At 40.6% G+C, this 24,819-nt stretch overlaps 1 protein-coding gene across 1 annotated transcript in view; it reads left to right on the forward strand.

Annotated features, from left to right (window-relative positions):
* The window catches only part of otog (otogelin), a 69,122-nt gene extending 44,801 nt beyond the window's left edge, over positions 1–24,321 (forward strand). The window contains exons 29-52 of the mRNA XM_013915478.1: positions 244–414; positions 4,009–4,287; positions 5,633–5,750; positions 6,882–6,961; positions 7,591–8,303; positions 11,109–11,286; positions 11,471–11,622; positions 11,713–11,802; positions 11,888–12,074; positions 12,263–12,483; positions 12,694–12,832; positions 13,039–13,227; positions 13,978–14,187; positions 14,340–14,444; positions 15,090–15,194; positions 15,308–15,409; positions 16,816–16,914; positions 17,355–17,425; positions 17,629–17,799; positions 20,300–20,404; positions 21,201–21,320; positions 21,820–21,865; positions 23,653–23,732; positions 24,121–24,321. Of these exons, the coding sequence (XP_013770932.1) occupies positions 244–414; positions 4,009–4,287; positions 5,633–5,750; positions 6,882–6,961; positions 7,591–8,303; positions 11,109–11,286; positions 11,471–11,622; positions 11,713–11,802; positions 11,888–12,074; positions 12,263–12,483; positions 12,694–12,832; positions 13,039–13,227; positions 13,978–14,187; positions 14,340–14,444; positions 15,090–15,194; positions 15,308–15,409; positions 16,816–16,914; positions 17,355–17,425; positions 17,629–17,799; positions 20,300–20,404; positions 21,201–21,320; positions 21,820–21,865; positions 23,653–23,732; positions 24,121–24,321 (3,932 nt within the window). The remainder of the gene's footprint in view (positions 1–243; positions 415–4,008; positions 4,288–5,632; positions 5,751–6,881; positions 6,962–7,590; positions 8,304–11,108; positions 11,287–11,470; positions 11,623–11,712; positions 11,803–11,887; positions 12,075–12,262; positions 12,484–12,693; positions 12,833–13,038; positions 13,228–13,977; positions 14,188–14,339; positions 14,445–15,089; positions 15,195–15,307; positions 15,410–16,815; positions 16,915–17,354; positions 17,426–17,628; positions 17,800–20,299; positions 20,405–21,200; positions 21,321–21,819; positions 21,866–23,652; positions 23,733–24,120) is intronic.
* Positions 24,322–24,819: the final 498 nt, after the last annotated feature.

Below are 24,819 nucleotides of genomic sequence, written 5' to 3' on the forward strand. Positions count from 1 at the left end.
AGAGAGAGAGAGAGAGAGAGGGAGATTTCTATATATAAATGATATGCCCTGCACTTTATATAAAGAAGTATAAATGTGTTATTAAAATGCAATAATATGCAATGCAACATTGATTATTTTAATGAAATGACCACTCACAGTCAAGTATTATGCAGTGATAGAACAGCAGTTTTTAGGCTGTTGGAGAAATTATGAGTTCAAAGAGGTAAAATCCTACAATAAAGTGTGGATGCCTGTCTGCAGTTCTGGGTAAAGGTCCCTTCAGGCTCTTTACCTTCAGGGATCGGACGACACTGTTGGCAGCCAGCAAATCCAGCAGCTTTGTGTTCCTGCAGCGTGGCAACATCAGCGACACCCCTGACATCATCTCGCTGTTCATGATGACACCTGGCCTCAGCAGAGCGCGACCACACGGTGAATGAATTTGTTTAAAATGAAAAGGTTTACTTTGTATACAGAGAGAGATTCATTTCATTGCAGGAAAAATAATAACTGCTCAAAAAACTGATTTAGTTCTTTTTCTTCTATTTCAAATGATGATGTCAGCATTTTAATTACAACTGTTGACAATAATTATGACTTCCAAGAGGAAGGAAGTTTCTTGTGTTTTTATATTTAGTGAGTGTGGGAAACTGGTTAGTTCAGAAGCTTTATAGTTTTATTTTACACTCATTTCTTTTCAATGTAGAAAACAGTCTGTGTCTGCTTTACTAGTGTAGGGTTTGGTGGTATCAGTGCATGAAAGAGATCTTCTGTAGTGGGTTTGGGAAAGTTTGATCGTTGTGTAGATACCACAGTGGTATATTTTCCTGTCAGCAGAATACAGCAGGCTCCTGAATGAAAGAGACGCAGGTATGCTGGTTGAAAGCCAGTAGGAAGCTGTTTAAACAGGGGAGCTCTGATGTTAAATTCACAGCTAAAAAAAAATTTGTTTCTTTGGCCAAATCTGTAATGTCTGGTTTCTCAACTCTGACTCTTTACCTTCTGGTGATTGGACAAGGAGTCCAGTTCTTTTTTTTTCTTGGAAGAAAAAAAACAACACGAAGGAAAAAGGCGTAAGAATGCAAACTTTAATATCTATTCTGTAAGTGTGGTAGACTCTATTTATATATATTCAGCTATCAATTTCAAAACACAAAGCTTAGCAATCAAGCTGAAAATACAGCAGCGATATATTATCATTGTAAAGTTTTAGCAAATAATTGTTAACCCAATGTTTTCTCTTCTTTTAGCTGTTGATTGCTGTTGCTATTGCACTCATTGTTTGGTTGGCCTTTGCTGAGCAGATGCTATCTGCCTCACACCTTTTAAATTTATTATTAATAATAGTGAACATAAAAGTTCCAAAAACCAAAACATGTGTTAAAAAACTCCACTAGACTGAGAGCAGCTGTGTAAAGTTTGTTTAGAGCAGTGGTCCCCACGGGCCACGGACCGTTAGTTGTTTGGTACCGGCCCACGAGAGTTGAGGCTCGGGTGTGAGATTTATGGTTTCCAGGGCTTTTTATTGGTTTTTATCATTTTTTTTAAAATCGTTTTTATTGTTAACTCTGTTTCCCTGGGCCTTTTCATGTGTGTTATGAATAAATCTTTTTTTTTTTTTTTTTTTTGTACCGGTACTGGTTTTATTTAGTTGTATCTGTGACCCCTTAAAGGCTGGTCCATGAAAATATTGTTGGACATAAACCAGTCCATAGCGCAAAAAAGGGTGGGGACTGCTGGTATTTACGTCATAATTAATGTTAGCTTATTAGCGCTTTAAAAACTGCCTTGTGGTGCCTTCTAGTGTTTGAATTTAAAGTTTGAGCTTGAACTTCTTTTCCTGATGAAAGCACGATTCCTACATAACAGACATGTGTTTGACATTTTATTTTCTGGATGATCTTTTCTCCATCCTGTCACCTTACATTAATGAGAAAATCAGAGTTTCACTAAGAATCTCTCTCTGCAGCGACTGAAAACAGGCTAGCTGGCTTTCTCATCTTTCACTGTTTCCTTTGTGTTTGGCAGTGTTTGGAATGATTTGAGTGCGACCTGTGAAAACACTGATGGAGGAGATGGACTCTCATTGACTTACATTGGTAGCATGGCCCAGTGATCAGATTGCTAATATAGCAACCTGAGCTGCAGGCTGGTGAGCAAGCCAAGACACTAGCTTGTTCCAAAGCTAGTCTCACTTTTTATCACATGTGAGCTGAGATACTGCTGCACTTTCGATTATTTTCAAGCAATATACAAACGCATTTTCTTCCACTTAATAAACTTTAAAAATTATTTTACACTTGAAAAGAGGACCGAGGAATGTAATCAAGTGATAAGCATAAGAACATGTAATATGGATTCAAAACTTCTATTGTATTTTGGCCTTCAGTTTTGGTGAAAAAGTGAAAATAAAGCTGCACCACTAAATAATTTCTATTGTGAGTACCAGTAGGTTTTCTTTGTGTAAAGGCTATGTTCAGCTGCCATGTTAAATGTGCTGCTATGAGGATCTTTCTTTCTTTCAATTTTATTTATACAACTCCAAACCACAACAACAGTCACCTCAAGGCACCTACAATAATACATACAGAGAAAAACTTAGAAATCATATGACCCCCTATGAGCAAACACTTCAGCTGGCAACAGTGGGAAGGAAAAACTCCCTTTTAACAAGAAGAAACCTCTGGCAGAACCAGGCTCAGGGAGGGGCAGTCATCTGCCATGATTGGCTGGGGAGAGAGAAGGAAGACAGGATAAAAGACATGCTGTGGAAGAGAGCCAGAGATTAATAACAAGCATGATTCAATGCAGAGAGGTCTGTTAACACATAGTGAGTGAGAAACGCGACTGAAGAAGAAATACTCAGTGCATCACGGGAATCCCCCAGCAGCCTGCACTTACTGCAACATAACTAAGGGAGTATTCAAGGTCACCTGGTCCAGCCCTAACTATATACTTTAGCAAAGAGGAAAGTTTTAAGCCTAATCTTAAAAGTAGAGATAGTGTCTGTCTCCTGAATCCAAACTGGAAGCTGGTTCCATAGACGAGGGGCTTGAAAATTGAAGGCTCTGCTTCCCATTCTACTTTTAAATACTCTAGGAACAACAAGTAAACCTGCAGTGCAAGGGTGATAGGGTACTATAAGGTCATTAAAATAAAATGGGGACTGATTATTCAAGACCTTGTATGTGAGGAGCAGGAATTTGATCTTTGTTGGTTTACACAACTAAGTTAAACAGTATGTAACTCAGTGTTAATAATTATATATAAAAGCTGTTCCTTACAGTGGCAGTATGCTGTTTATACTGTATTTATACTAGAGAGCAAACAGTTGAAATAAAGGTTGAATTCAGTGAATGAATCTAAGCATCATCAGCTTAAGTTTAATTTGATCTCTTGATGTAACCTAACACTGACTGAGAACACCGCAGCTACTGTGCACCAGTCCAACATAGTGCAACAGAGTACTTTCATGAAACCTTTCAATACCACAAAGTTAGTGTACTATTGTTTGGCAAGATGTTTCCCAGTATGAAAAAACACACCTTCATATCATATACAGGTCCAATATCTGATTTTAAAAAAAGCCATTCTTCCTGTCCAGTCCTGCGTTTCTTATCAGGAATACAATACCTTTAGCTAGCAGCCATTTTTTTGTGTTTGCTGATATTTGCTGAGCTGATAGAAATGTTACACTTGAAATAACCTGCCACTCAAAAACATGACAATATCAATGCTCACGTTTCTGCTTCGGCCTTGAAGTCACACTGATGTACCTTGTTTCACTTTTCACTTTTCATCCGTTTTAAGCCTCAAACACTTTAATTAATTCTTCAGTTTTTTTAAGAATACTCCACCCCAACTTATTCAGATTTTTTAACACCAGAGTGTGACTGTGCATAAGTAGAACTGGTAAATTCAAGCAACTTGTCTTATTTGTCTTTTAAAAAACATAATCACAGTAGCTCTTCTGCTTTGCGAGCTTTTCTTTATACTTATGAATTTTTTTCTTTTTTTTTTACTCAGACATGTCACGAGTTTCCTTTGAGGCAGCTGACAGGCCAAACTACTTCCTGTCTGCTAGCCCCAATGGCCAGTTGACGTTGGCCAAGTGGCAGGAGAGCGAGGCATTCTGGGAAAGAGCCACCTTCATCCTCCGCAGGAACACCTGGATCCCAGGCTATGACTCACTCGAGTCCCATGCAAAACCCGGCTTCTTCTTATATGCTGCTGTACCTCGCCTCTACCTAATCAAATACAAACACTTGGACAGCTTCCGCAAGGCCACGCTGTTCAAACTGTCAGGTCAGCAGCACATCACATAACACTCAGTAATCATCAGTGTTGCTGATTTTTTTTATTTATGATCATAACAAAAAAAATAATGCGGTCATGATGACAGATCTGGAACTGGAAACTGGCTGCTTAAGACCTCACAAGCACAACTTTTTCTAACCTAACTTTTTTGACGTGAAAGACTTACTTGAACCATGACTTGCATATAAACAGACTTCCAGCATATTCTAGAGTTAAATCACAGTAGAGATGTTAGTTACTTCGACTGTTTTGGCAGCGTTTGCAAGCGTGATATTCTTTCTGTCTGTTAACACGAAAGCTCAAAAAGTTTTAAATGAATTCTGGTAAATCTTTGTAGGAGTGTAGAGGGAGTCGTGTTAATAATCCATTAAAATTTGCCTTACAACCACGAAGGTCTTCAAGGTCGACTTCATGTTTTACTTGTTGACAATTGACAAAAAGCATTAGAAATTAAGAATTAGGAATTAGAAATCTGACCTCTGCCTTTCTTTCAAGGTTAACAGATTGATCTGAAGGTCAAAAATAATAATGATGCTATATAGAGCTATTTTGTTTATTTTGTCTTGTTTCATAATGTTTCTTACTGCCATTATTTGTATTGAAAACACATTGGCATATAAAGAATGATTGTTCACGTTGCTCTTCTTCTACATGGTTTGTATTTGCAACATTTATGAAATGATACTGTTATGTAAGGATTCTAAATATCACATTATAGTTTGCATTCAAATATCATGCGACATTTGACCTCTGACCTCACTTTTACATCTTACATCTGCTCTTGTTTTCTTTGCGCAGTTCAGTTTGCTTCTATATCAACATCCTGTTTATTTAGATGTTTACCTTAGGGACCTTGGGTTAATTTGCTGCTTTATATTTTTGACTCGGGTATCGGCAAGGATTCAGTGGGTCGTTATTGCTTCTCTGTGGTGCCAAGGGTCAAGACTACTGGCTCCTCTGCTCATATATTCTGTTAACAGGGCAGTGAGGCTAATAACTGATGCTAAAAATATATCAGCAACATTTGCTGATGGCAGTAAATGCCAGTCCAGATACAGACATGCTAATGGTGTTGATCTTTTTCTAGTCAGTCCAGATAGAAAATGTGATGTTTAATATACAGAAACATTTAAAATGAGCATTATTTTTGTTTCATAATGTAAATTTACAGAATGAATGATATTTGCATGAATGAATGATACTAAAGCTTTGTCTTGATTGTTTCTCAGCCATGTGTACATTGTAACTTTAGGGGTGATTAAACTGTCACATATTACCATAATGCTTACTAAGCTTACTAAGCATTTAATAAGTATTGTGTGTTTTTGATCAGGCCCAAACCCAGACGCCCCACCAGCTCCTCGCTGTCAGTGGAGGTACGATGCCTGCGTCAGCCCCTGTTTCAAGACATGCAGCGACCCGTTCGCTGAAGCCTGCATCACCATCCCACAGTAAGATCTTCCCCTTTACTTTGAACATTACAGCCAGAATTATCAGCTTGAACAGTCAGTTCTACGCATACATTAAAGACTTCAAAGACTGGGACCAGGTCTTCAAGCATGTGCATCCACAAAGTGACTCTGCTGCATCAAATCAGCAATAAGATAGCATCATTCTAGTATCAGTTTGTGATTAAATGAGATCAATCTGTTTGTGATAATATGCTGATTAGCTGTGATAAATTTGCAAAAATTGCAAATCTGTTTTCATTCAGAGCCCAACCAACAAGAGACACACTGGAAACGAGTTGTGCTCATCAGTGGAGACTGATTCAGATTGATTGCAGCGTAATGGCAATCTATTTGTTTACCTGCAAACTTTCTCCAACCCATCCAGCAGTGACTGCAGTCACTCTGAGTTGGGCCTCACTTGTTTCGATGCAGCTTGTCTTTCTCTGGGTTAACTGTGAAGTTTCTTCCGTGTAATCTCTTTCCAACCAAAAATGGTTGGCCAGAGAGTTGCACAGTCAACCACTGGGTGAACGCTTGGTCGCCACAACTACTTGTAATTGCATTGATTTTCCAGACTGCCATCCTATTTTTACTCTAGTATGACATTAATCAACCTGACTACTTGCAAATACATGTTTAGTGAAAATGCTGAGCTGATGTTTGAACTGACAGAAACTTTACAAATTTCATTTTTCAATTCAGACTTAATGAGAACTTGGGGGGAATCACATAATTATGAAACTGGGATCTTATAATCACAATAAAAGATCTTGTAATGACGACAACAACAACAAAAATACGCTTATGGGAGCTATCCATCATTACTATACTTGAGAGAAATGTGGGATTATTGCTCCGTCATACAATTTATGATCTTAAATATTAATGAAAATATTTTGAAGTATTTTTTAAAGTTTATTTCAGAGATGTTGCTGAAACTTTCCTGATGCTGATCATGATATTGTTTAAAAAAAGAATTATGACAGTGTTGCTCTTTTAGAAATAAAATCCTTGATTAGTTTTCCTTCTATTTATTTTGTATGCGCAGTCCTTTGTTAACAGCTCTTAATGCTTTGGCCTCTGAGTACCGATGCAGTTTATAGTTTCAGCTGTCAATTGTTTTCTGTTCAGAGTGGAGGGTTGCCTTCCTGTCTGTCCCCCACTCATGGTCCTGGATGAGGTCACTCATCGGTGTGTGTACATTGAAGACTGTGAGTATCTGTGTAACACTTTATGATGAACAGTATTTATAAAGGCTAAACATACTAGTTAGTTGGTAGTTTTTTTAAAATATTAGTAAGCACTGATACTGATACTTGATAATTTTTGCTAATAAAGCTAATAACAGGTTTTTAAGGTATATATGTATATTGTTCGGATGTCATTGAAAGGTTTCAACTGTTAGTCATAAAATTTTGTTCTGTCATTTTTAAATCTTACCTTAGTGTCTGAGCTGCAATTTGTTAATAGGTGTTGTTTAATAGGCAACCTATAGAAAAGCTATAGGTAAAATCAACACAATAATATAGTAATATAACAAAAATGAAAAATGCGAATTACATTGATATTTGCGTTAGGTAATATAGCTTATTAAATTCTCTGTGTTAATCAAGTTAATAGTTAATATTGCTATGGTTTTAGTAATACACCAAGATGCACAATTTTGCACATTTAGGAAAACGAATTTACAGTTGTTTCAAATTTAACCTAATCATTGATATCCCTGCTAAAACGCTAAAAGTATGAACAAACTCATCTGCACTGTTTCAGTCCACTTAATGACCTGTATCTCTTTTCTGAGCTCGTTATTTCTCTAACAAACTTTTTATTGGCTGAACAGGTATTAAGGTTCCAGTCGCTGTGCAGCCCGTTACACCGTCTGCTGCACAGCCAGCTGCCACTTCTACAACCACTGCAAGTACTACTGCCTCCACCAGTACCTTTAATACCACCACCTCCACTACTGCTGCCTCTGCTGCTCCTCCACACACTGCTCCCACAACCAAAATCACCTCCACTGTTCCAGAGGCGAGTCTGCACACCAGCTCCTCAGAAACACCACCTGCCATTATCTCTCCTTCTGCAAGTCCTGAACCTTCCAGTACAATAGAACCCCCAATGCCTCCGGCAGTGCCCACTCCTGTGAGACCAGAGGTGGTGGAACCATTGTCAACTGTCAAAGTGACAGTGGCTCCGCCCACTACTATTATGGGTACAACAAAATGGTTGAGTGGACCGTTGAGCTCTGCTGTCAGTCCCTTTGGTCCCAGCACCTCTAGGACAAGTAGCACCTCTTTCACCACGACACCCCTGTTCTGGCTCACTTCTACCACCAAGTCCACCGATTCCCTCCAGCCACTATTCACCATCACTCCTGTGACTACTGAGTCAGCAACCACCACTGCAGCTCCGACCACAACCTCTCTAGAGGGGACAACCACAAGGAGCACTCCTATAGTTGTGCAGACCACAGAGGCCACAACACATTCCACAAGGATCGCTCCGATCATCACAGCTTCCAGCCCCAGTCCTGCTCTGGTCCCGGAAACTTCTGTAATTACAGAAAAAACTATAGTTCCCAGTACAACTATCTCTGCACACACTGACACCAGAACAAAATCTTCAACAGTGGAAGGAACTACAGTTACAACATCCATCACATCTGGCTCACCAAGCACAGCCTTCACAACAGCTGTAGCTCTTCCAGCTTCTCCTTCTGTGGAAACAGTAACTACAGCTTTGCCAGAAATCATTTCAACGAAGATGACGGAATTAGTCACACCAGCTGCACCTTTTACTACTACTAGAACAACACCACACATCATAACACCATCTGTAACCACAGAGAGGATGTTGCACACCACCTCTACAGACCTGACAACGCCCACAACAACGGCTCCCAAATTAACGACAACAACCCTCACTCATTTTGCACCAAGCACACACGTACCATCTCCCTCTACCTCAGCTACTACAGACTGGAGAACAATCACAAAGAAAGTGTCTATAACAGACTCCCCTGCATCTGGCACAGCACAGGCTGAAACCACAACTGCTCCTTTGTCCAAATCTACAGTCTATACTGAGAAAACTTCCTGGTCTGCAGCTGTCCCGGTTACAGACAGAACGACCATCACAATTGCCACTGCAACCTCAAGACCTCCAGAAATACCAAAAATATCCACTGTGTCCACAGTTCCTATAATCACAACAAACCTGATAGAAACTACTCCTGTGTCAAAATCCCCCATAACTGATAGCTCCACTGGTCCACCTACTACTATTAGTATTTCAGAACCTTGGCGCCCCTCTCATTGGCAGAGCTCCCCCACCCCAGTCTACAGAGCCACAGTGGAGACGACACCAGAGGTCAAATCTGAAACTGTTGTCCATGTGGTCGCGTCCACTGCAACTACCACAATTCCTCATGTTCCACTAACAACTGAGCCAACTGTAACATCTGCAACATCAGCATCGATACCTACCACTGCCCAAACCAGGACACCTCCTGAAATATCAACTGCACAATTCATAGCCACCACAACCAAAAAACTGTCTACACCCCTGCCTATGCATTCTTCCCCTGAGACAAAGCTTATCACAGCAACTGCAAGTGCACCACCTACTGTTGCTACCACAACACAAAGACCTGTCATTGTTCAACTGATTACAGAGACAATGCATCCACTAACAGACAGAGTCCAGGTGTCAACAACATCTGCAACCACATCCCATCCATCTTCATCACCACTTGGCACTACTACTTCCACAGCACCTCCTAGGACAACAACTATCCTGGACAAAGTCACCACCCGGCTGGTGTTCACTTCAAGGGTTACATCCACTCTGACAACTACCATTATCACACAGACGACCACCCTCAGGACAACACCCAGACTTCCTGTGACAACAAGAATTACTCCCAGAACCACGTCGACTGAGCATGCAACCATCAGGCCATTCACCGCTAGGGTAACAGTAGCAACAAGGCCAGCAGCAGTAACCACCAGATCAACCACTGTCAGCCCACCAACTGTCACACCAAGCTCTGACACAACAACCACATCAGAAGTGACAACTACAACCATCACAACATCAGCAGAGCCAGTTACCACAGCAAAAACAACCAAACCTCCTGACACAACCACAGCAGAACCTCACTCGACCACCATAACTACTCCACTGCCTCTTCCTACTTTAACTACACTCACAACATCTACAGCTATACCAACTTCAGTCCACAGAGAGCCAACCACATCTGAGGAAACTTCAACAACTACAGAGACTGATGTGTCACCATCTGCATCCCAACCGGTGACACCAGTGCCTGATGTGGTGAGCTCCACCCAAAAACTCAGTATTCCCACATCTGCTACAACCTCCCGTCCATCAGCCATTAAAGTCCAAACAACTGTGCTGGATAAAGTTGATCGGACGAGTCCAAGTGAAGCAACATCTCCAGCGCTGGCTTTTCCTCACACACCAGCGGAAACAACCAGTCACACAACAGAGGGAGCAACATCTATGAGTTTATTACCTACAAGGATGTGCACGGTGGGCTCACTTATTATTCAGCTTCATTTCAGTTTATTATTGGATTACTTCAGGCAGGCTACAAAGTCAAACTCAGGCAGTAATAGCACATCAGCTGATCTCAGTGCTTGCATCTGCTTCTTCTTTTACACAGATGGCATGCTTTAAGTTTCTTTTGCCCACCTGTAGTTGCTGCACATCTGCAAGCCACTTTGCAACCCACCTTCATCCTAGCTTCTCTTTCTATGCAGTGTCTGAATTGTTGTATTTTTTGTATTCTCTGTTCTGCACTGGATTTCTTTTTGCTACTCTCTTTCCTGAACTTCATGGTTTTGTGTGGAAGGGAATTGCCAGGACAAAGCAAAGCTGACAAATATAATATATTTATAATATATTTGTAAACATATTATATATTATATAAATATAATATATAATATTTCCTGCAGAGGGAAATTTCAGCCTTTTTTGACTAGTGGTCCTGACTGAATATCTAGGACTGTAGAATTGTTCCTTTTTTGTGTTTTTCCTGGTTTAGCACAGCATGCTTATTTCAGACACAGGACATCTAAAGATTAAGCTTAGATATCTGATTAAATATTCCAAATTTAAGGTGCACTTAAATCTGGTCTGTTATGCAATTATGATCTACTAATTATGATCTTGCAACTAAATGTATTTTTAAATAATAGAACGTGAATCTTGAGTGTTGCTCACTGGTTACTGCAATGCCAAAAAACATGGTTTTACTTTCCTAATTACAAACAACAAATAACCTTTATTTTGATTTTTATTGTTTTTTTTTGTTTGTTTGTTATTTTGCACCAGCCTCCATATGCAGAGATCGTTGATGATTGTACCAAGTACATCTGTGTCAACAACCAGCTCGTCCTGTTCAACAAATCCCAGAGCTGCCCTTACACTGCCGACCCTCCAAACTGTGGCCTGCTTGGCTTTGCTATCCTCGTAAATGGAGACAAGTGCTGCCCTAAGTGGGACTGTCCATGTGAGGAAAACACATAAATGAAGGAAACACATTATTTATTTATTTTTTTTACAAGAAAATCTGCTCCACACTTTTAAATTTTGCTCTGACTGAATGATGATAATTCTTAAATGTCTCCCATAAATATTTGGCTTTGGCAGATTGTTATCTTTAACTGTGCTCTTTGGTATCCCTACTGTGCCAGGTCGATGCACAATGTTCCCTGATCTGAACGTGATCACATTTGATGGGAACAGCGTTGCCATCTACAAGGCTGCCTCTTTTATAGTGACCCAGCTGCCCAATGAAACTGTCAGTGTTCTGGTTCAGGAGTGTCCCGCTGACTCACAGTCACCAGTGAGTAAATGTCACACATGCCAGTTGCTCTGACAGTGATCTGGACAAAAGTTTCTGTTCTGTCATCTGAGTTTCTTTTGCTTTTTAAAGCTCTTCTGGAATTTTACCAACTTGTGTCTGGTGGCACTCAACATCACCCATAAATCCAACCACATCATTATCAACAGGCTGCAGAGGAGGGTAGGAGATACTCTGCTTCTGATTAAAGCTAAAACACTGATAAAAATCTACGTGATGACATTTAGTTCTTGATGCTTTCTTTCAGCTGTATGTCAATTCACGGTATGCTAAACCTCGATTCAAAAAGTACGGCTTTGAGATTTACGACACAGGCAACATGTACCTGATCCGCAGCCCGGCCGGTCTTAAGTTACAGTGGTACCACAGTACAGGGATGATGGTCATCGACACTGACAGCTCCAGCAACAAGCTGCCCACCATGGGCCTCTGTGGTAAAAAAACAATTTCTTTCCTTTTAACATTACACAGTAAAGATATCATTCTGGTAGGTTTAAAACCTGTGGCATACTGACCCTGTTTTTCTCAGCACACCATCAAAACATTATTTCACTTTTGTGGACACAAATGTCATGATATGTCACGACTGAGGTGATGTTCATGATGCAAATGCATGTCTTAGGCTTCTGTGATGGAGATCCATCAAACGACCTGATTTTGGCAAATGGGACCACAGTGGGTGAAAGTGAGGATCCAGCTGTGTTCATCGACAGCTGGCAGATTCCTAATACCACAAGTTACATCAGCCACAGCCGCCGCCGTGAGCTCAACTGCTCTACCAGTGACTGCTCCAGCTGCTTCTTCATGCTGCAGAACCAGGCCTTTACCCCCTGCCATGCCTTTGTATGTAAATCCATACATTCATTCATTTCCAGATGTGTTTAGTTACAGGGAAGCTTTCTGTTATTTCTGAGTAGAAGATGTCAAAAGAGCAAAAAGATCATTTTAAATGATTGCAGATTGTTGCAAATATAATTACAAAATAGGGGTATTCAAATATACTTATGTAACAATATTACTAGTTTCAAGTAATTGCTCTTTCTTTGTTTTTAGGTCCCACCCACCACGTTTTGTGAGGTTTGGGTACGAGACTCGGAGTATGTGAACAACCAGTGTGTGGCTCTGGCTGCTTATGTGGCTTCCTGTCACAAATTCAATATCTGCATTGAGTGGAGGAGTCCAAATTACTGCCGTAAGATTGTTGTCAGATTAAATCTTGTTGTGTAGCAAGCAAACACTTTAGTTTAATGTCCAGCTGTCACAACTTCTGTTATATTCGCTTCCATCTGAGCAACTCTGCTTTGATTTTGGTCTCCAGTTAATCCCATTGATCTGTTTTTAGAGAAAGTGCTAAATAATGGATTGATGGCACTGACATGTCTGCGTCTCCTCCTGCAGCCTTTGTGTGTCCCAATACTCTGAGGTATCAGGCCTGTCTACCAGCCTGCACGTCTCAGTCCTGCCCCAACCACGACTTTGATTCTGATCCAGATCAGTGTTCTGGCCTGACTGAGGGCTGTGTGTGCCCTGAGGGAACACTCCTTCACCGGCCATACTCTGCACTCTGCATCCCACCTGACAAATGCGGTAAGAGCCCAGTTTACCAACAGAGCACAAAGCAAGAAGGGAAGGTCTGTGTATTGGATTATTGTGATGGGATCAGAAGAAAATGCTGAGAACTATGCAACTGTTTAGTCTAAGGAAACTTGTTTTTGCCTATGAAAAAGGAGAAAAGATTTCAAGTTATTTTCTCAAAATTTTGAGTTAGTAAGCTGAAATTGTGGGTTAGCTCTGCTAATCAAGTGTGTGAATAGCATCATTACCTTTTTACCTGGTAGCAGATTCCACAGTGAGCTACCAATGTATAGTAAACATGAATAAATTGCCATTGTTCTGAAAGTTTGCTCATTTCTGACCTGCCTGTTTAGCATTGGGAGCTGACAAGGAAATGAACCTTCATGGAGCATCCTGATTGGCAGAGCTAACTTTAAATTTTGAGTTATTTTCTCAAAATTTCAGCTCATTAACTCTATGCACTTTGAAATGCATAACTTGAAATTTTGTCTTCTGTCTTGTCGTCTATTCTCAGACCCATTTCATTATCTTTAGAAACTAATGCACATCCAACTTATAACAAAAGCACAATTCTATAAATACTCTATGAATATAGCCCTACATTAAAATCTGTGTGAAAGGTCATTCGTATACAATTATTTCTTAGTTTGGGAAAGTTTCCCATTTGAATCAGCAACAGTCAGCTGAACCACATTCTGTTTGAGCTTTAAAAGATTCATTGTAGTCATGTGTATCTAAAATAGAGTGTATGTTTGTCTGCAGCCTGCACTGACAGCGGTGGTGTTCCTCGTGCACATGGTGAGGTTTGGAAAGCCTCGAAGGATGCCTGCTGCATGTATCGCTGCGACAATGACACCATCGTTCCCGTGGAATACAACTGCTCCAGCATGGTGGCGCCTGCGTGCCGTCGAGCAGGGGAGGTGATCATCAGTCTGGCTGATGACACCAGCTGTTGCCCACAAAAAGTCTGTGGTGAGTTTAAGTGCTTTTGTCTGAAACATGCAAGATAGCCTCCAAATCAATAACTGTTACTCTTTAGACCTGAGACTGTTTTGATTTATGACATAATAAACAGAAAAAAGAATGAGCTATCTAATGAGACAATGGGATTTCTAACTTTGCAGTATGTAACCAGAGTCTGTGTGACCAGCTCCCTCCTGAGTGCAAATATGGGGAGAAGCTGGTGTCATACTACAGACAGGACTCCTGCTGTCCAGACTATGTTTGTGGTGAGTTTCCAGTTGACCACTTATTATGTACACTGTGATCACTGAAAACCAAACAAAAACCCACTGCGTTCTTACAGAGCCTTAGATTAGACAATTTCATGCTTGTATCATACCTAGGTTAGGTTACCTCTTGTATAAAGCATATCTACATTGCTGAAGAAAATTAAAGGAACACTTTAAAAACATGTCAGATCTCAATGGAAAAAAATATGTGGGATATCTATATGCATATGGACTGGGTAGTGTGATCAGCCTGCAGAGACCTGAATTCAAAAACACCTGAAAATTAAAATGATGATGTGATCTGTAGGGTCTAGGTATCACCCCATCTCATGCTACCTGCAGTGACACAGACCCAAGCCAAATGCAAAACTAGTGAAAAAACTATCAGAAAAGATGAGGAGGGAAAAAGGTCAGAGATGAGGAGGGAAAAAGGTCAGTGTCCTTCACCTGTAAAACCATTCCTGTTTCGGGGCTGTGTCATTATTGCTCCTCTAGAGCACATGTTCTTAATTTTATTATCACCAATCTTGCAACCTGTAGGCACACAGAGGTAGACATTTGTCTTATTTCTTGTAATCTTGAGAAGTTAAACTATCAAAAGTATAAAAAAAGAGAAAGCAAATCCTCTTTGTTGTGTTGCAGAATGTGATCCAGTGCTCTGTGAGTCAGACATTCCCACCTGCAGAGACGACCAGATTCTGATTGCAACCAGAGCTGAAGGCAGCTGCTGTCTCGCCCACATCTGCAGTCAGTTCAAAAAAACTGATCACATTAACTTCTCTGTTCTGTGGCACAACATTTAGCTATTAGAGAATAATTTAAAGTTATCAGTGCGGTTACAAATGTATGTTTTCATACAGTGTGTGCTCCCTGTGTGGAGACGCCTCCCCTCTGCCAGGATGGTGAGATTCTGACTGTCGACAGCAACACCACGGATCGCTGCTGCCCCACCTACCAGTGTGGTCAGAGCACACGCGCTTTCACTCACACACTCACGCACCTGTAGCTTTAGCTAATAGTTGGAGTAAAAAAGTGAAAAGGTCTAAGGTCGGCTGATTTAACGTGTCACTTGTGTTTTTTGTAAATATCTGTGACATATAACTGTGACAAAGATGTGGGTTCTCAGCTTTTATTCTTGGTTCTTAATCTTAAGCTTTTTGATAGTTGGATCATTTTAAAATTGTAACACGACTTCAATTCTTTGTTACTTAGAAGGGAATTATTATACTTTCCTCATTTTCTCTCATACGTCTACTGTTACAAAGGCGGCTGTACACATTAGACTTGCTTAGAGATTCAAATACTAAGGTCAGTGTGTGCATAAGTAATCCCTGAGAGCCAAAAGCTTAGGCTGCAGACTCTCGGTTTTGGACAGTTATTTTTCTACCCTTGGTTCTGTATGATGTCAGTGAGAGTGAATATCTCTGTTTTGTAAGCCCATGTTCTGTTCAAACATTCTGTTTAGGAGGGGCCACTCAGAAAAAAGCTAGTGTGTAGCGAGCAGTGTTGGTCAATTGACTTGAAAAAAGTAATTGTTACTAATTACTCATTACTTCTCCAAGAAAGTAATCACATTACTTTACAGATTACTTAGTTTCAAAAGTAATTAGTTACTTTTTAAAAACATGAATACGTAATAAAGCAATAGACCTTTCAGCCCAATTCAATTTTTTCAGCATATTCCATCGGTGGAGGTCTGCCCGGTGCCTCAACAGTCATGTCAGTGGGGGATCTGGGGGTTTCTCTGTAAATTTCACATTCCCGTGGCAGTGTGCTAGGTGCTTGCTTAGATTTAAAGTTTAATTTTTTGCCGTAGAAAGAAATATTCTCCAAACGCAGAGTGTAGAGCAGACGCTAATGCTTTTGTTACTTTTTACGGAATCAAATTCAAAGCAATGTCAGTGCTTCCAAGCTTTAATGGTCATACCCTCTCCGGCACTCCATATATTATCCATTGTTGATCTACACACGTCTGTTGCTGCCACAGGCGTCGCACACTCGTACGTCATTGTCATGAGACACTCTCACAAACGAAATCACAGTGTAGTAACGCAGTAAGCGTGTTTACAGGAAAGTAACAGCAATCCAATTACTTTTGTTTTTGCAATAGTAAACCGTTACTTTACTTGTTACTTGAAAAAAGTAATCGGATTACAGTAACACGTTGCTTTAACATGTTACTGCCCATCTCTGGTAGTGAGGCCATGTGTAGTAGACCCTTTGTTGTTCTGAACTATGACTCATGTAAAGTCACTGCAGTGGAGTCCAAGAATAAAAATGCGCTGATCCACTTCATGTTAAAATGATCCCACTATTGGACAGCTAGAACGCATAAATGACTTGCATGTTTTTCTTTGTGTGTGCACAGTGTGTGAACCCTACAGGTGTCCTCAGCTCACGTGTCCTGTTGGGATGTCAGTGGTTTCTGTGTCCAATCCTGGTCACTGCTGTCCCAACCAAACATGCGGTATGAGGGGAAAACCCTTCCATGATAGGAACAATAAAATTAGTCCAAAGCCTTTCTTTCAGATCAGTACTAGGCCTGTCATATCTTTTTAGAACCACAATTTAAAATGACATTACATTTGTTTTATGACAAAGCAGAGTATCTGGTGTTGTGTGGTGTCATCTCAGCTAAACAACTTAATAATGGTCGTTTTTTTATTTTCTGTCTTCAGAGTGTTCCTGTGAAAAGATTGCCTCCCCAAAATGTGGCCTGGTAAGTCCTGAACCTGTTGAATACACTGTATCTCCAGATTATTGCTCATAAAACCTGACTTTATGGGTCATATATCCAGGTGTCTGTCTGCTGGCTCTGTGTGTTTTAATATTTTTGGGTTCCTTGTGTAATGTACTCTTTGTATATTCTGTATGCATTAACCCTGGTTCTCTGTCTGTGTTCTGCAGGGGGAGGCTGCCCAGCTGGACCGGGCCTTTCTAGCCGATCCACAGAACCAGTGTGCCTGCAAAAGATACAAGTGTGGTACGTTCTGACGAGGAATTCATTTTAAGTTTAATCTTACCAAACCTGCTCTGAACTGAGCCAGAGTGCACGTTAGGACATGTTGTTTTTATTCTGTTTGTCTAATGTTTGGTTAGTGTTTAAAACAGATGTTTTTACCACTTGTAAGTGCAGCCTGCAACTTTGGACCCTCTGACCTCTGTGTGTTTAGTGCGTGAGGCTGTGTGTGTGTTTGGAGAGCGAGGAGTGTTGAGGCCCGGTCAGACTCTGGTTGAGCGTGGAGACGACGGTTTGTGTTACAGCCGGCAGTGCAGCCGCAGCCTTGACCCAGCAAGCGGCTTCCATGTGCTCCACACTTTCAGCGTCAACTGCTCTAACCAATGCCAACCAGTAAGACCGCGACACACCAGCACAGACCTTTTATTGAAGATCTTGATCTCACTGACTTTATGTTAAGGTTCCATCCTCATTGTTAGTCTTGTTTCTCTTTATTTTCACATTAAAAATGTGTTAAATATGAGAAGAGCTACCAGAAAGTTTATTTTTTGTGATTAATATTTTATTGAATTTTTAGAACACTACAGTCCACTGTAGATACAAATCACATCACATAAAAATAGCATCAGCATAACAGCCGACCAGTAGAGAATACAAAACCAAAATGAGGGGGGACAAACAAAACAAGAGATAAACAAACAAACAAAAAACAAAAAAACAACAACAACACAGCCAGCCTTTGACTACGTGGGTCTTGTTGCATGCCACACTCTGTCATCTCTGAGAGTGCTTCGTCAGAATTCCAATGTCTGTCCCACTCTAAGTTCTAGTCTGATCCTTTTATTCTGAACAGATATGGATCCCACTTCAGGTGGAAGCTCTCCAGTGTATTCAGATGCCTGTATGAGAGTTGTTCTAGTGCAGCGAGTCTCCCTAGTTGAATATGCCATACAGAGACAAGTGGGGTGGAAGGGGCCTTCCACTGGGAGATAATGAGTTTACACTCCAGCATCAATGCAGTCTGTACCCACTCAGCAGCCTTAGGCAGAGCGTGTTTAAGGAGTGATGGGTCCCCCAAAACGAATAGTCTTGGCGAAAAAGGAATATCCCATCATATAGTTGATTTGATAGGACAGCTCCAAATCATATGGGTCAATATGTGACCACCCCAGTCTGACATCTTCAGCATTCAGGAGACTGTATGAGGTTCACCCTGTACAATCTGTGTAGTGACCAGTAAATTCGGTGTAATAATTTGAATTGGATTAGTCTAATTCTAAGTTCCCTGGACATCTTTTTACTATTCTGCAAAATTACAGTCCGTTCCTGGTCTGTAAAAACCACACCAAGGTCAGCTTCCCGAGCTAACCGTAGGGCGGTTAGCCCTTTACTCATGCCCTTAATTAGCACTGAGTAATATTTAGAGACTTCACGAAGATGTTTTTTTGATGTAGCTGAGATAGTCAATAGTTGGAGGTGGTGTGGAGACCAAAGGTTTTGAGCAATAAATGCCGGAGCTGCAAATACCTCCAAAATTGACTCTGTGGCAACTGAAACTGTGCTTTAAGGTCATTGAAGAACTTGAGAATTCTCCCCTGATTACAGGTCTCCAAGAACAAGTATCCTTCTCTTGACCCCTAGAAATGGAGACTTATTAATGCAGAGTTTGGGATTGAGCCATATGGAGGCCTCAGTATGAAGGTGGGAGTTAAAATTTAACGGCAAGGCCACCTTCTTCCAGACCGTCTGCAGGAACGAAAGAATGGGGTTGGTTTGTATATCTGATGAGAGCTTGGTGGTTAAAATGTGCATCAGAGGGAGTGGTGAGCACAGGGTACTCTCAAGACTAAACCATGGGGGGGCTTGTTCTGGAGAGAGAGCCCAGTGAACCATGTGTCTCAGACTGAATGCATAATGGTAAAACAGTACATTTGGGACCCCCAGGCCACCCGACTCCACTGGTTGCTGTAGCTTTTTAAGCTTTATTCTAGGGCTTCTGTTATTCCATATGAATTGGTTGCATAACTTGTCAAATTGATGAAAATATTTTGATGGGATTTTTAGCGGGAGTGTTCGCTACCAGAAAGTTTAAATCGAACATACAATTATTGCCGAATGGGTCTTCACCAAAATTCAGCTCAGTGTCAAGATTGCATTTGGATTTTAATTCTCATTAGTCTGTGTACTATAGCAAGCCTATGACAAGGAAACATATTACTTTCTTTCTGTACTTCACACATTAAAATAACCTGTGAATAGTGATGGACTGTGATCTGGATAAGTATTTGATGGCCCACTCTAAAGTTGTGATTTTTTTTGGCAGTTTGTGACTTAAAAGCACATTGGTTAACACTGTTGCCCCCAGACAAGTAGGGGGAAGGTTCCTGCTTGGGTGGGGGGCTTCCTCTCTTGGTATCTTCACTCATAGGTATGTTTGGTTGTCTGCCTCACTGTATTAGCCCTATGTTGGACTGGCATACTGGCAACCTACACATTTCAGCTGTGTCATCTCACTTGACCAAAGTTTAACTAATAAACTGCTGCACACAAACAGAACTTGTTGCTGAAGCAGGAGAAAAAAACGATTTAAAGAAAAAACTGTTAGCTTCATTTATGTTATGTCTGCTTTCTTGCTGGTGTGTAATGTACTAAACACAGAGCAACATTAAACTCAGCAGACTCTGCGTTGTCACAGATACCACAGCATCCCTAGTTACAGCCCTGACCTCACATAAACTTCTCCCCTGAGAGCGGAGCACGAATCTAGACGCTTTTAATTTTGTTTGAACTGTCACAGTTAATCTTTGGATAAGTGGTTATGATCATTGACTCATTAAAGCTCACTGTCACAGTATTTTAAATGAAAAGGAAAGTAATCATGTTTGTTTTTCAGAATCAGATCTACGTGCCTCCCAAAGACCAGTCGACGTGCTGCGGAATCTGTAAGAATATTTCCTGCATCTATGAGCATGAGAATGGAACAACAGGTCTCTATAAGGTAGGAAAAGATGTTCAGCAACATTTTGCATCCAAATAAAAAACTATTTTAACATACACACTATATTGTGGCGAACTGAGGGATTTTAACAACAAAGGACCCACACAGAGGTTGAGTCTGTTATTCCACCCCAAGCAGGAAGGGGGAGCTCTTTATTGAACAGTTCCCCGTGCTACACTGTGCTCGCACATGAACTCACTCATGGTGTAACATGTCTTTCTATCAAAACAACATCTATCAGTGAACAGGAACGGTCATATGAATTACTTAGCCATAACAAATGCAAATACACAGTTTAATCGTCTTGAATGGGAACACAACCCGAGGCATGATGGGAGATAACTAGCTGCTCCCAACATGCCACAATATTATATAAACAGTCTTTTACATTATTCTTCAGTCTTGATGTGTACTTGTGTAACACTTTGGTCTGCTGGTGGGAACTGAGTTGAAGTTAGCAAAGCTAGCTTATTAGCTAGCTAGCATATTATGCAGTTTTTTGTTTAACCTCAGCAACACAATCATGATAAAGTTTAACACAATATTTATTATTGTATATTTTTTCTTATCTTTGAAATTGATTACTGTTAGTTTAATTAGTCGATGGTGATTTGACAGTATAGTCAAGTTGGCCTTAGTCCTAACTTTGTCCAGCTTTGATTTAAAAATGATCTCAGGCGGACTCACACAAAGTAAGAAGGCTGATCATACGTCACCAATCTCTTTCCCATTTTGTTGTAAGTCAAATTAAGTTGCTCACTGTAGTTCAGTTGCTGATGTTGTCAATGCTTTTCAGCCGGGAAGATCCTGGGTATCAAACTGCATGAAGTTTGACTGCACAGACACTGTGGCTGGGCCCACACTCATCTCCTACTCCTTCAGCTGCCCTCCTTTCAATGAAACAGAGTGTGTAAAGGTCAGCATGCAGCGCACACACACGCACGCACGCGCGCACACACACAACACACATTCAAAGAGACATCTCTTTCTTCAAATAGATAAAAGATACTGACTGATTATAATTTATCAACGTATCCTTTGGAAGGGAAATCTTGCAGTTTTAATCTTTTTAATCTCTTTTTAATCTTTTTTTTTTTCATCAAAAACATTTTGCTGTGTGATAATGATGTAAAAAGGTGATTCTCAAACAGATAGCCAGGCTGATCCATATTAAATTTAAGTTTAAGGAGGCTCAAAGTAGTTATAACTACTGCAAGACTGCAAGATGACATATTTCTATAGAATAATGGTAGCTCACTTAAAAAGTTTGATTAACAAATCCACGGCATGTTTAGTAGTTACACAAAAGTTTAGCTGAAGAATATCAAAGTTCAGAATCTGTGCTGGCCAAACTGTGGAGGAAAAATACATTTTTCTCTGTTTGTGTTAACGTTGTGACTCTCGTCTGCACTCAGATCGGTGGAACTGTTGTAAGTTACATGGATGGATGCTGCAAGACGTGTGAGTATCTAATGAAAGCATCACAGCAGCAGTTGTGTAGTTAGCGTAGAGCTGTAGCCTGCAGCTGACACTGAAGAGCGCCTTCATCTGCCGCTCAACATGTTTCCGACATGTTTGCCCTTCAGTTTGCTCGTTTCAGTCTAAAATCCTCAGTCACATTGTCTGAATTGGCTCACGTCTGGATCCCAGCTGCTGTTTTCCGTTACATTTGTCTTCTGTTTATTTACATTAGAAAACTGTCAGTGTGCTTTTCAGTGAACTCTGTGTCATCAGTACAAGTAATGACAGACTTGCTCTAAAATGCCAAATGATTAAAGCTCTTGTCACTGAAAAGCAACTGAAGACATACAAGTGGGTTTATGGTTTATGTGCTGCAGCTTACCATCGTGTACCAATCCCACCAGGTACTGGATTCCCTCTCTTCCCTTTCCCTGTTAGCCCCCTGACTCCCACAGTTAACACAAACTGTGAAAGAGGTACCAAACAACAAGGCTTACCAGTGCCATTGTTGATATTCAACAATGTACTCCCTCTAAGAAAAAAAACAGAACACACACAGGAAACTCCAAAGTCTGACTGACACCTACTCCCCTCTGCAGAAAAGTCCTCTCAGCTGTTGTCTCACTCCAAGTCCATGTGGAAAAAAACATAACTGATGTAGCTTCCTCTTTACTTTCTACCTCACTTGGCTTTAGAAAATATGCTGTCCAATTGTCTAGTCTAATTGGTTTACATGAAAAATGACATCACACTTGAGAGGACAGAAACCCCCCCCCCGATCCCATGTGTACATGTACACAACAAATAAACTTTTTCCCCATTTAGCACTGTTTGGGCAGTGCATTGTTGATTGCCAACAATGTACTGTTGGTAGTGGCCCAGTAGTCGGGCTTAGATATCTGCATGTGTCACTAGATAGTGAAGTGGGATGATGCTGGGAGTGCTGCGGGTCTTTTTTTTCATTGAACTGCTGAAGATTTGCATGCTGCTGCACTATAGCTGCAGCCCTCCAAAGGGAGCTGTGTGGGAAACAGAATCTTCTGTGTGTGGCATTTCATCCTTTTAGTAGTATCATCTGTGCAAACAAAAAAGCAGTAATTCATTTTAGGGTGGCAGGATTAGGGGTACAAAATATTTGGTTTTACAATAAAATCATAAAATAAACAATAAAATGAGTTCAATTGAGTTATCTATGTAAGTTTACAGAGAGTAGCTTCAAACAAACTAACACACACATCAATGACACAACAGCTTAATAACACAGGCGACAGTCAAAGCGGTAGAGAAAGTGTCCTGAGATTCATTCTGAGAAAACTAAATGGCACTCATAACATCTTAATTTAATGCTACGTGTGTTGATGGCAGATTTCATGTTTTGTTCGTGTTTCTGTCTTTGTTGTATTTGTTTAAACATCAGTTTATTTTGTTTCTAGTCGAAGCTAATTTATGTTGAGAATAAATGTATGACAGATTTTATCCTTCCAGCAGTTTTGAATGTTTATGCTGAGTCTCATTGATCATTTCTCCCTGAGTGGAAAGTTTTTCTCATTAATGCTTTTAGCTGCAAAGTTCTTATACACACACCCTCGGTTTTATTCCTTTCAGGTTATGTATGGCTAAACTACTTCTGCATGATCAACAGCTTCTGAGCTTCTCAGGGCTCTTGATCGCCTTCCTTCCTCTGTCCTCATCCTCCCTATTCCTGGTGTTTGTTCACATCCTTATTATCTTATGAGTATTTTTTACCTTCATTCCAATGAATTCCTTCTGGCTTGTTGTGTGAACAGGCAAAGAAGACGGAAAGTCATGTCAGAAGGTGACAGTGAGGATGACCATCAGGAAGAATGACTGCCGCAGCAACAGACCGGTAAACACTCATGTCTGACTTTCTGTGTTTGCAGCTTGTTATTAGCATCCTATTTTAACCTTGCATTTCTTGCAGTGTGTGTAGAGTTTTCGTTCATGCAAGTGCAGCAATGCCATTGGCTGGCTCAAAGTATTCTGGAAGCTGTGGTGGTCATGATTTCTCCAGGAGATTATTTGATGTGCACCATCTGAATAGTTAACACCAAATTTTTTGCAGCCATCAACAGGAGTTATTTCAATTTTCAGTATTTGGTGTTTATAGTTTTTGATATTGCTCATGTTTAACCTTAACATGGCTGCCTCTCCCTCCCAAAGTTTATTTGTGCATTTATTTGATGGCCTTCTGTCTGCTCCTTCTACATGAAAGACATCTGCCCTTCCATTTTCAGGTGAACATCGTGTCGTGCGATGGAAAGTGTCCTTCCGCCAGCATCTACAACTATAACATCAATACGTACGCTCGCTTCTGCAAGTGCTGCAGAGAGACTGGTCTGCAGCGGCGCTCTGTGCAGCTTTACTGCAGCAGCAACTCAACCTGGGTCAGCTACACTATCCAGGAGCCCACTGACTGCTCATGCCAGTGGTCCTAAACATAGTGCATCCCCACACTCACATGCAAATACAAACACACATACACTGTGTGTTCAGAGCTACATGATTTAAACTCACAAGATACAGAAGAATAAATGTCAGCTGTGTTATTTTAGGATGTTGGGCAAGATGGATACTGAGCTATGATTAGCAGGTTCAGCATGATTTATGGAGATTGTATAAGTGGCTATGTTGGTAGTAAATGATCACAGAAGTCGTTTTGCTGCCTCTGCTGGCAGGGAGGTGGTAACTGGAGGACAGACAAGCAGGTCTCCTTCCTTAGCCAGTAGCTGCAAAACACAAAAGCTGGAAGGAAGGAAGCACCTTCAATCTCAAAACATTTTTTTCTTTTTACTATTCATTAAATTATCAAGTCGAACTAAAAGAAATGTTATGAGCACTGACTCATATTACTATAATCATTCATCTTGTTTAAACTGTCCGTTAAAAATCCCTTTCTAATCTGCTTTCAGTTTAAGTAAAGGAGGACAGCCTTT

Source organism: Pundamilia nyererei, unplaced genomic scaffold (genome assembly GCF_000239375.1).
Source record: "Pundamilia nyererei isolate P.nyererei 1_Seehausen unplaced genomic scaffold, PunNye1.0 scaffold00310, whole genome shotgun sequence".
NCBI lineage: Eukaryota > Metazoa > Chordata > Actinopteri > Cichliformes > Cichlidae > Pundamilia > Pundamilia nyererei.